The sequence below is a fragment of the Periplaneta americana genome, chromosome 13, assembly GCF_040183065.1.
Source record: "Periplaneta americana isolate PAMFEO1 chromosome 13, P.americana_PAMFEO1_priV1, whole genome shotgun sequence".
NCBI classification, from domain to species: domain Eukaryota; kingdom Metazoa; phylum Arthropoda; class Insecta; order Blattodea; family Blattidae; genus Periplaneta; species Periplaneta americana.
The window spans coordinates 129,270,409-129,283,337 of NC_091129.1; the positions used below are offsets into that span (position 1 = coordinate 129,270,409).

At 34.7% G+C, this 12,929-nt stretch overlaps 1 protein-coding gene across 1 annotated transcript in view; it reads left to right on the forward strand.

The window, feature by feature from the left end:
* Positions 1 to 6,887, forward strand: part of LOC138712428 (protein VAC14 homolog) — a 42,002-nt gene extending 35,115 nt beyond the window's left edge. Inside the window, exon 15 of the mRNA XM_069844234.1 lies at positions 6,248 to 6,887. Within this exon, the coding sequence (XP_069700335.1) occupies positions 6,248 to 6,410 (163 nt within the window). The 3' untranslated portion in view covers positions 6,411 to 6,887. The remainder of the gene's footprint in view (positions 1 to 6,247) is intronic.
* The last annotated feature ends 6,042 nt before the right edge of the window (positions 6,888 to 12,929 follow it).

Consider the following 12,929-nt stretch of genomic DNA (forward strand, 5'->3'; position numbering starts at 1 on the left):
TCAAGAAAATAAACATAGACAACGTGATGGAATATTATTGGCTAGTTACGCAATTTCTCGCCTGTGATTTAAATCAATTCAGCGATGGAGAAACAGTAAAGAGGTTTATGATTAAAGCTGCCGAATTAATTTGCCAAATTGAATAAAAGTTTTCGAGTCTCTCACGTTAACCAAGCGCTTTCCTAATAATTCGCCACTGACGCCTTAGCGATTATGATAAGGTGACGCAGGTCACAGCAGTTTATATTTCTGCAGTCTCCTCTCCTAGTAAACAAACTATTTCAAATCGAGTGCCTCATGTAACCGAAAATTGTGCCCATGTATGCTTTAGCCAATGCCTTTCTTTCTGATTATTTTACATAGGTATAGGGTAATTTTAGTAAGATTTGTCAAGAACCAGAAACAAATAGAACTTTGTAATGGGGCTGTGCTATACATACTCGTGCATTGTCGTGATCAGAGGTCGGATTTTGATGATCTAGAGGTTTTTATAAGAACTGCCCTAGAAGTAAAAGAAAAAAATGCTGTTTGTTAATATTAGAGCAAGGTACAGTCTTAGAAAAAAGTTTTGTCGCACAGATACTTTATAAGTGCCAGAAAGGAGGCAGTGCGCATGATCAGAGGACGAGTGACCTGGTTCACACGAGTGAGACTAGTTGAGGTAATAAAATTAGTTTTGTTTCGTTGTATGTCTGATTATGCACACTGCCTCTGTCGTTGTTCTTTTACTACTTTTCTACCATAAATGTATACCGTTTCAATTTCAATACTTGTTCTCTAATGTTCAACATCTCACACTACCAGCATCATCCTACAGACTACGGAAAATAAAAATTGAAACAGTGCGTGTTTGTATTATGCACCGTTAACGTGCCAGACTGATCTCTTTAAGGGGTTAGGTATAAGCTTAAGAACTTAAAAAAAATCAGTTTTTCAAATTATCTTTTCTTCTATGAACAAATTATTCTGGAATATTTTATAGAAACAAGTCATCATTATCAGCAATACTTTTTGAGTAATGATTTAAAAGCCAAGACGTTACATCCTCGGTTCAACCTGACAGTGTGGAGTTTATTGCTTATTTATCACAAATTACATTTTCAAGACCCTTTTCCGTAATAACTCTAAAAGTATCTAACATATAGGCTACTAATGACATTTTTTTAGTGTGTATTTGCATGGTCTGTCTAGAATAGTATGCAAAATCATTTCATCTCTTGATGAAAACTAAAAAATAAAAACTAAAAAAAAAAATTCTAAAAAATTGATGTGTTGTTTTTAACAGTAATTTGAAAATATTATTTATTAAGGAATGGAATTGAAAGAACATGACATTGCAAACATGAGATCCAGCAATAAAATAAGGAAAAGAGAATTAAAAGTTAATAGCTGAGTTATCTGGGAAACTTTATATCCCTGCATGGAGCCACCATGGTGGTCTAGTGGCTAGAGCGCTGAACTTACAATCTTATGGACGTGGGTTTAATTCCCGTGTACCCCCGATTTATAACTTATGTTGAGCAAGCCTATGGTCCAGGTAACACGGGTTTTCTTCAGGAGCTCCGGTTCCCCTGTGGCATGCCAACAGATCTCCATAATCATCTCATCTTATTGTGGGTGTAGCGTAGACAAGCCACCTCTTATTATTATTATTATTATTATTATTATTATTATTATTATTATTATTATTATGATCATCATCATCATCATCATCATCATCATCATTATCATTCCTTCGCTTGTTCCATGGAATCTATGTATGCATCAACCTATAAGTGTGATGAACATTGTGAAATCAAAATACATGATACGTATATTGGTCTAGAACCTTTTGGCACAATTACGTGTGGCTGTATCATATATAATATCAGATTTTCAAGTTGTTTTTACTCGAATCGATGAAGAAGATCAGGGAACAATAATGGTTAAAAAAAAGTAGTAGTAAGTGCAATTTGGGTTATAATTAATAATCTTAATATTATATAACTTAGAAATGGACTTGTATTTCCTAAATACAGTAACAGTTCATTAATGTATCAAATGCTACATAAGAAGCATACAGTGGCTCACTGTAGAGCAGTGATCGCCAAAAGCTGTGTCGCGACACATGCCTCTGTCTCCACTCAAGCGTAACCATGACATCATATCCCCAGCCTCTGTTTACAGCCATCACTTCGATATAAGTAAAGGCATTTATCAGCAGCGGATGTACACATGTAATGTTACAAGTGTGTAGGATAATATGTTTCGATGTCTTTTCGAAAACAGATAGTAAGTAAAAACGTAATTTTAAGGAGCATGGAAGGAAAAGTATTTATTTTGTGCAGATGGCAAAAATATGAGATACTTAATTTGTTGTAAAATTTCAAATGAAGTATAAAAGAACAATGTACGTTGTCATTATTTTTCTTGTTATGAAGACTACCACCCCCTTACCTGTAACTTGAATAATAAACGAACAATAAAAAGTAACTGCTTCTATGTCTTAATCGGGGTAAAATACATCGACGTTTTTTTCTACGTATGTAGTGTAATTTGAATATTTCATTAATAAATAAACAATAAAAAATATTGGCTTCTATGTTTTAATCGGTGTAAAATACTTCCACGTTTTTTTTCTACGTATGTGTGTAATTTGAATATGTCATTAATAAATAAACAATAAAAAATATCGGCTTCTATTACTTAATCGGAGTAAAATATTTCAACGTTTTTTTTTAAGTATATAGTGTAATTTACAACTTCGTGACCAGTGTGGTACGTTTTTCTGATTTCAAATATCTGCTGATGTAAAGTACGCGCTCTTTCTATGGTAAATAAAAAAATTTATTTATTTTATTAATAATACAAAAATAATTAATAGGAGGATAAAAAATTAACATGGAAAAAAGTGTGTATAGTTAATAAGTAGAAGAATATTATATTGCTTTCGTTTTTTGGTCACAGTCTGTCTCTGCACTGTTATTCACTGCATTACCTGAGGAGATACCCACTCCACATCTCATTCTGCGATAGTGGTGTGCGGGTTGCATTTCTATTACGTCACAATTTCGTGGTGTTTGGCAACCACTGCTGTAGAGAGTAACAAACATTATATTAATCTTCAAACAAATGTTGATTGTGTTGTGTTTAAAGAAGTAACTGTGGAGAAATATTTCAAGGAATAATTTTATGTACATACCGGTATATATTATTTATGTTGACTATTACACTTTTACTACGTCATACTACTTTTGACCAATAAAATGGTACGAAACGACGTGTTTCAACCAATCATGGCTGTTTATCGCTACAATTTTATCACTTCCTTAGCATTTGTTTGTTTTTATCACTTCCCTAGCATTTTTTCTTTGTTTGCCAACATTTCAAACTGTAAATTGTTTATGGTACTATAAAACATGCTTTGCAATCGTCATTTGTTTCCCGCATAGACAGTCAACTGAAAATGACGGCTCCATTCAAACATTTTGGTGAAGCTAACATTAGTGAAATCGAATTTTAGTAAGTCAATTAATACTTATTTTATTGTCTTAGAGTACTTTATTTCTTCTAATATTTATATACTTTCTTCTGTTTTTATCACTTCCCTACCATTTGTTTCTCTGTTTGCCAACATTTCAAGCTGCAAATTCTTTACAGTACTATGAAACATGTTTTGTGATCGTCATTTGTTTACAGCATAGATAGTCAACTGAGAATGGCGGCTCCGTTCAAACATTTTGGTGAAGCTAACATTAGTGAAATAGAATTTTTAATAAGTCATTTAATATTTTATTATATTCACTTACTTACTTACTTACAAATGGCTTTTAAGGAACCCGCAGGTTCATTGCTGCCCTCACATAAGCCCTCCATCGGTCCCTATTCTGTGCAAGATTAATCCAGTCTCTATCATCATATCCCACCTCCCTCAAATCCATTTTAGTATTGTCCTCCCATCTACGGCTCGGCCTCTCCAAAGGTTTTTTTTCCCCCCGGCCTTCCAACTAACACTCTATATGCATTTCTGGATTTCCCCATACATTTTACATGCTCTGCCCATCTCAAACGTCTGGATTTAATGTTCCTAATTGTGTCCGGTGAAGAATACAATGCGTGCAGTTCTGCATTGTGTAACTTTCTCCATTCTCCTGTAACTTCATTCCTTTTAGCCCCAAATATTTTCCTAAGAACCTTATTCTCAAACACCCTTATTTTATTGTATTACAGTACTTTATTTCTTCTAATCTTTATATACTTTCATCTAATCGTGTAAGTACTTTAGTACGATTCTTGGCATCTCTCAGTGCAGTCCCTACCTGGAGATCCAATTGAGGGACTATTTTACCTCCGGAGAATTTTACACTGAGGGACTCCATGTATCATAAGCTTTAGATAGTGAAAAATATAGTGGGACTGCGTTGGTGTTACGCAGCTTATGTGGGTACCTCTTTGTTACTTGTTAGTTTAAACAAGTTTAAGCCCCCTCACCACGACAAGATGAGTACCCAAGAGAGTTGTTGTCATCAAACAGCTGGATAGATTAAGAAGATTGACTGATTCTAATCGTGTAATACTCAGTTAAATCCCACTCGAGTTTTGATTTTCTCTAGTTAAATCAAAACCTCTAGTGAGATTACTGTTGATAATTCGACAAATAAACAGCCATTGGTAACAGCTAAATGACGTAATCAACCAGTGCCACACTTTGTGATTTGTATCAGCTACCTCTCCATTGCCACACCTCAAACCTAGACCGAATTGTTGCAAGCTGCATTCAGCAGTGATTCGGCACTACCTATTGCTTTGGACATGCCTGTCTAGATGATGCACAATTAGAAAATTCGTCTTAAATTTGGCTGTACTAATAATATTTAATACTAAGAATATTTGTCCTGACCAGCAATAATATACTCTAAAATTATTTTCAGTAGTGGAGCACAATGGAAAGTTTCACACCTTGAATAAGTTCTGCCGACTTGAATGTCTCCTCAAATTAAAAATGCTAGTATTGCCTCTGGTTGCTATACTGGGTGTTCATTTGAAAGTGTGTCATGACGTCACTGTTGTGAGTCAGCGATTTGAAGTGAGTTTCAGCTTTTATGTCAGAGAAGTTGCCTATTATTCAAGGCATTTAACCTGAACTTGAGAACGCCTACGGTATAACTTGAACGTCATAGCAACAGATGGCGATCTGTGAAGTCTGTGTGCTACCATAACCTCTTTCGAACTGTTTTGCGCGGGCAAGTCGTACGCAAGGTATTTGTTATCGGTTGCATACCGCAACATTCCACAACACAAATCAAATGTTCCGTGTCCATGTTGACCTTCGAAGTTAATGTCAACAAATACTGTATGTAAGTAATCGTCTTAACCCTCTCGCCATATCCCGACAGTAAGAAAAAAAACTCACCTCAGTACGTGTTTCCAAACAGTTCACATTCCTGCCACTACCGGCATTACCGTACGTATCGATACGTACTCTTCAGAATGAACACCGTACTTGCTAGGAAACTTCTCTGGCACATAGGTAATACGCCTTTGTGGAAGTGTAGGAAGATTGAATTCTCTAGGCTCATCGGCTAGCCACATGACGACATACTGCGAGCCATGACACTTTGAACTGAACACGCAGTACTGTATGTTGCATTCTTGCCATGGCATCTTTACAGGATTGTATTAGTAGAAAAAAAATGTTTTGTAAAAGTCTTACATTTTTAAATGAATTTTATGATTATCTTCTAATCTGTTCCTTGTTATTGCTTTGTATGGTAGTATGCAAAACACTATATTCTAGATCAAATCTATGATTAATAATAATCAGTCATTCTCTCTGGTTGGATGATTACCGTGCTCACCATTGGATCAAGTCAAAAGCGTTGAATTTTTAAGTGGCGACATATGTGTTATGCATGGTTTCCTTAAGATGGAAGAGGCATTATGTCACATACCCATGTGCCAGGCAAAATTTATGCCAACTCAATCATTTCTGTACTGTACTAAGTTCCCTGCCTCCCTGCCTTGTCGAGAGATGTCTTTGCAAGTCAGTGTCTCAATTGAGACTGCAGATGTCTCCAAAATGTCTTGTGGGATCACAGAGGTCCTTGAAGAGAAAGGCAGGGAGGAAAGTAGAAAAAGTGAGACACAATATGCCTTCAAAGGATGTAGCTTTTAAGGGATATAAAAATCGACCATTACTATAAAATGATTTAGATGGTAAGAAATCTGAAAGATCAGCTGTCGAGAATTGGTGGATTATATGTTTCAGAAACGTGAAAATTGAACAAGACTACAAAGTTAACAACAAACACATCAACTTTACGGAATTACTCCAGCATTTCGTCAGAGTGCAAGACAGACACCGTCAACACAAGCAGTCATCACGGACGATAGCATTGCTAGAAAAAGGAGTGAAAAGTTTAAACACCTAGCACTGGATCAGACATAAACTATAAACTGCAACACGTACCAAGCTGTTCTATCTTCTTCATTATGCTCATGTTCGATGGTAATTACTCGCAAGTTTGATTTAAATGATTTGAGCATACGTGAGATGTACTTCATAGAAAATATTCTTGTTCAGCTGGTATTTTTTTATAATTCCACAGGAAACTGTACATTAATGGGAGAATGTTCGCGTAAGACCATTGTCATGGTTATGAAGTATTAGGTCTGCCATGTAGTGTACATCAGATTACATATTATTTATCATGTTTGTTTGATTATCGTCAATTTGCAATATAACAATTAATTAATTACTTAATATATTGTTTTTTATTATTCGCTAAGCTAGAGTAAGGTTACCAGATTTTTTCACATTTCCGGGGACAGATTGTCCGTAAGTTATATGAAAATATTACACATCTTGATTACATAACTTTTAACACTATATCACTTTGGAAAACATATTATGTGCCTTTCACATGTTAAATTTTATGTTACCTTTCGGCCTGCTATTAGCCATCATCAGAACTGGTGTTGCTGGTATTGGCGCCATTTTTTTTTTTGTTTCCTGTGGGGGTGTGTTTGTATGCTGTAATGTGGAATCAAAGAGTGTGTTCTGAAATTGAGTTGTGTGTCGAGAATTTCATTTGGATTTGTTTTTGTATTTCGTATTCTAGTGTGTTTAGTTTCTGGCTTTTTGGTTGGATGTGTAGAATTTCCATGTCTGTGTTGATGTCTCTGTATGTGTGGTTAGCATTTGTGATGTGTTCTGCACATGTGGAAGTGTTTTGTAATTTTGTTATGGCTGTGATGTGTTCTTTGTAACGTGTTCGAAATGATCTGCCTGTATGTCCTATGTAGAAGTTGTTGCAGGTGTTACATTTGAGTTTCTATACGTTTGTTTGTGTTGTTTGTGTGTTCAGATGTTTTTGTAGAGCAACCTCATTCAAGAAATTAAATTACAATATCGCATACAGAACAAATAATACTCTACAAAAACATCTCAACACAAAAACAAAAAAATACAACCATACAAACTCAAATGTAACACCTGCAACAACTTCTACATACGACAGACAGGCAGATCATTTCAAACACGTTACAAAGAACACATCACAGTCATACCAAAATTATAAAACACTTCCACATATGCAGAACACATCACAAATGCTAACCACATATACAGAGACATCAACACAGACATGGAAATTCTACACATCCAACAAAAAAAGCCAGAAACTAAACACACTAGAACAATACGAAATATACAAACACACAAAAACACATCCAAATGAAATTCTCAACACACAACTCAATTTCAGAACACACACACTCTTTGACTCCACATTACACTACATAAACACACCCCTACAGGAAACAAAACAAAAGGCGCCAAGACCAGCAACAACCAGTTCTGATGATGACCAATAGCAGGCCGAAACATGTTAACAAGATAACATAAAATTTAACACGTGAAAGACACATAATACGTTTTCCAAAGAAAATATTACCTTTAATATACCTATTACTTTGCCATTGACTTGTATAGCAGTGATTTCCAAACTGGAGGTCGTGTAAAGAGCTGAGGGTGGTCGCGAAATGATTTACAGAATGAAACAAAAACGTTTAATTAACATACACTTACTGTGTGTCCAGAAATATAAACGGCATTTAAATTAAAATGAAAAGAATGTTTTAGTAGTTATACACTCAATTAAAAAAAAATTATTAATGCGACAAATATGCCTGTGTTTCAGTTAGTAGCTCTCAAATCTGGACACAGTATACAAGTTCAGTGAGATTTCTTGTCTTTGTCTTTGGCTGTCATAGACGAGAAGCTTATTTTGCATAAATATGAGGTTGCTAATGTTATTAAACATGTAAGAGCTTTTTTTTTGCAAGCTCGGACTACTAATGCATTCTTTTGATCCAAAACTGATCTAGATTCTGCAAAAAAGCTTGGTTTCAGCATTCCATCAGTAGGTACGTACTATTGAAATTAATTTCTTCCTTTTTTTTTTTTTAAATTTCAGCCAATTGAACATAACTGTCTAAAAATGGATTTAGTATCCATCGGTGGCTGTAGCATTGTTTTGAGTGTCTTCCGGAAAAAGCTGTTGTTTAGAATTGTGCAAACTTAATTGCATGTTCGCTAAAAACAAACTTAGTATTTGTCATATCATATGTAGCTAAATTTTTCAGGAGTCCTCTAATGCACTGGAATACATCACATTCCTTGTGTCAAGTGATGTCGACCAGAAATCAAATTTCTTTAAAAACACTTTGATTTTATCCCTGGCTGTTATTATGTTAACATCTTGATCTTGTCAAACTATTATTCAGAGTGTTTCAGTGTATTCGGAAATATCAGCAAAGTAGGCTACTAGAAATGACGTTTATGTAATATTTCGCGTTATTGTTGCACTCTATTCTCCTATTTTGGTTGTTCTTTGGATGGTATCCACTAATTTTGATTAAAATAATTGTCGTTTTCGATTTTACAGAAATTTTTATTTTTCAAATGGAGGTCACGCCTTCATAAAGTTTGGAAATCGCTGCCTTAAAGAATAAAATATTCTATTTACAAACTAAAAATATTCATTGTACTTAATTACTATTAAAACTAATGGTTAGAGCCCGGATTTATATGCACTAAAAGTTAATATTGTCAGTTGGTATAGTTTATGTAGGCTACATTAAAAGCCATATTACCACTCCTTTTAAATGTCATTCTTGTCATTCAATATTTCGCTTTGGTACTGTTAACGGTCTTTAATCTTCCTAACCATCACTTACAAATCAACGTGTGGTTTACAAGATGATAATTGTTTAGTCCTTGTGATTGAGTTCTCTATTATTACATTTTGGAGTCTTGTGAACTATACCAAAAAAAACATTAACCTACATCACAGCGACTCAACTGCATCTGGTGTCATTCTTAACTGTTAGTGCATATAAATCTGAACTTTACTAATGATATTTTTCAGAAGAGTAAATATTTTTAAGCAGGTCTTCTCTTAATCTCTATTTTGCATCATGTTGATGTTAGTTAAGATAGCAAGCATGGCTCGAACAGTTATTAAACTCATTCTGGATTTTTGAAATCTCTACATCATATTCGTAGAAGAAAAAAAATCCTCTTCACTGAAGCATTACGTCCAGGAAGACATGGAAATATCTCAATCTACTTCTGCAGTTGTGCATAGAAAATTATATTCTCAAAGAAAATTTTAAAAAAATCTCACTCCATTTTGAGCAAAGGTCAGAATTTTCTTCATTGCATTTTGCTGTTTTCTCTGAAGTCACATATTTCTCAAAGCAAGAAATTTAATAAAATAATTTCATCTAGGTCAAGTCTAATATACAGTTTGATCTGTTTGGGTATGGAGAATATTAATTTATTATTATAAAGCTATTATGATAGTAGGAAAAATTTCTTGCTGCTTATATAATGATTAAAAGATGGGAGTTTCCATATATGACAATCAACAGTGCATGATATGAAAGGACAAATGAAAATCGTAGATGATTAAAATACCTATTACAAATCAACAGTGGGCGCAATGTGTTCTTTGGTATGCTAAATTTGAAAGTGTTAAAAGGGAATTTTGACGTGAGTATGGTGTGCGTAATGTACTTAAATATGATTCCATAATGCTGTGGTATCGAACATTTGTAGAAACAGGTTCTGTGTTAAAAAAACATGCAGGAGGTCGCAGGCGAAACCCAGTATGAGAAGCAGTTATCTCTTGGCTTGGTCCCTAAACTCCCCAGATCTAACCCTTCTTGACTTCTTCTATAGACATTGTCTATTCACAGCAACCCAGGAACATTGATGAATTGTTGGTCCCGGTAGCATAGTTGATATAGTGCTGGCCTTCTGTGCTCGAGGTTGCGGATTTGATCCCGGTTCATGTCGATGGCATTTAAGTGTGCTTAAATGCGACAGGCTCATGTCAGTAGATTTACTGGCATGTAAAAGAACGCCTGTGGGACAAATTTCGGCACACCGGCAACACTGATATAACCTCTGCAGTTGCTAGCGTTGTTAATAAACCATAATTTTTTTTTTTTGAGCTGAGAGTAAAAATTACTCAAGCTTTTCAACAAATTATCCTCCTGATGTTACAATGGACATGGGCTGAATTGCATCACCGTTATGAGTTGTGCAGGGTGCGCAATGGGGGTCATGTTGAGCTCTGAGGAATCTCCCATCTTTCAGTGTTGCATGCACAAGTTTCAACAAATGAAGTTCAGTAGTAAATGTTTTACGGTGTTTTTATTTTATCCATACCCAAACGGATTACCTGTACATTGGAAGAAAAATATGGACTGTCTCTTCAAATTTTCCCTTTCTGGAGGAGATTTCATCAATATACCTGTACGTTCCACAGATATCTTATCTTGTGAATGAATATCCCAGGCACTGAGATATTCAACAGCATTTTCGTAAAATTATAATATTTAACACTTATAATCCGGGGATATTTAGGGAAAAATTGTTAAATTCGGGGACATTCTGGGGACGAATTTTGTTTAGGGACAAAAAGCAAAATTCGAGGACTATCCCGGGAAATGGGAACATCTGGTAACCTTAAGCTAGAGCAATATTCTGATTTGTTAAGCAAATATATAAATATGAAATTAGATGACTTTCTTCAGAATGTTGAATCAGCGTTAGATGCCCAGTATTATTTTCAAACTACAGTATATTGCGAATATAAATTAAGGTACATACCATTCTAATGTATGGCCGTAGTTATAGCCGTACAAGATCAAAGGAATTTCTTTTAAAGTAGATGTGAATACAAACACTTCAGAAGAATAAAATTCTCATTATGTGACAGTAAGCTTTGGATAATTATGCATTTGCATGTGAGTAAGCATAATTTATACTTTCATATAGAGTACAAGGAAGTTCTTTATAGAAAACATGGCTGCTCTCTCCTATAGCACCTAGTGAATTGTCAGTAAATTGCAACCAACTTTCAAACTAAAAGTAAAAGTGTACATGTCTATTAGATGCACGAAATGTTAACTGTCTGTATATCTCTCATATTCGGCATACGTCTATCGAAGCTCTTAGTTCTTCATAGGAGTTATCGAATTTATCCCCTGAAGTCTATCTAGAAAATTACTATTTTCATACATTTGTCTTCAAGCTTTCTCAATAGATGAAAATATTGACCCAAGTAACGAAACTTGTGATCAAACAGACTTCATTCACTGCAGTTGTTAAATGATTGGTGATTTGTGAAGTGGCATTGTTCTGCATAGTAATACTGTGTGCGTGCATATGAAAAGGGACTACCAAGTGGTCCCCTTTCATATGCACGTAAACAGTTATTTTCTTCGTCAGTTTGGCAAAATAATCAGTAACATATCTGTATGATATGCAATATAGGTTCAATAATTACATGATCATTGACTGCTTACCATACTCCATTTTTTTAGATGTAGTAACTCGATATCCTACAACACTTCTTCCTACAAAGATCACTTCATAAATGTTTCACAAATAAAAACAGCTCGTTTTTTAAGATTACACAACAATGCATCAGTTTTTCATATAGTACTAACACATACTTAACATCTAACAGTCTATTAGAGTGGAATAACAGTGTAGAGATGTTTTTTTATAAAGAACTTCCCTGTATAAATGTTCACAGAAATACACCAAACATTTTACCTACCACCTTAATTCGTACAGGATGTTTCGATGACTGTTTTACACAATTTTAGAGTTCGTACAAAGGGTCATAAGAAGCAATTTAAAAATAGAAAACACTTTCGTTGTCTTATAACTCGGAATAATTATCATTGAAATAATTACTCGGAAAACAGGCATATTGGCGTGCATAAGACACATGCAGATTGGTAATAACCATAAATTCCGCAAGATTGCACTGGCTAGTGATAGTTGAACACAGCATGTAGTAGCACAAGAATAGACGTATATTTCCTTGTCAGTGGAATCCTTTGAATATTCGAAGATTTATTACTACAGACAGGCAAAATATGAAATTTCATATTCTAAACCATACCTACTAGCTGTATGAGAAAAAAATGATTTTCACAATTCACTGTGTCTGCCGAGTTAGCTTTGTGGTAACGTGTCTGTCTCCAGACTAGCCGGCCCGGGTTCGATTCCCGACAGGGTCACAAATTTTCATGTAAAATTTCTACCTCGTGACTAGGAGAGATGGTTGTATACAACTTCTAATCACTAGATTGTGCACCAATATGCCTGGATTAAATCCCAAATCTCTCTGCAGTGCATATGAAGGGAAGGCATAATATGAGGGGGTCAGAAGCAGAGGGGTATAAGTGCACTTAAGTTATTTGTGAGAAAATATGGTTGAAAGTACTTAAGATTTCGTAAATTCCGTGAAATTTTTTATTTTAATTTTAGTGTGTGATGTGTTAAAAGATATATCCCTTTCTAACTAAAATTTAAAATGTTTTAGCTTTCCTTAGATGCATTTAACTCATGCTCTTAAAAGTGT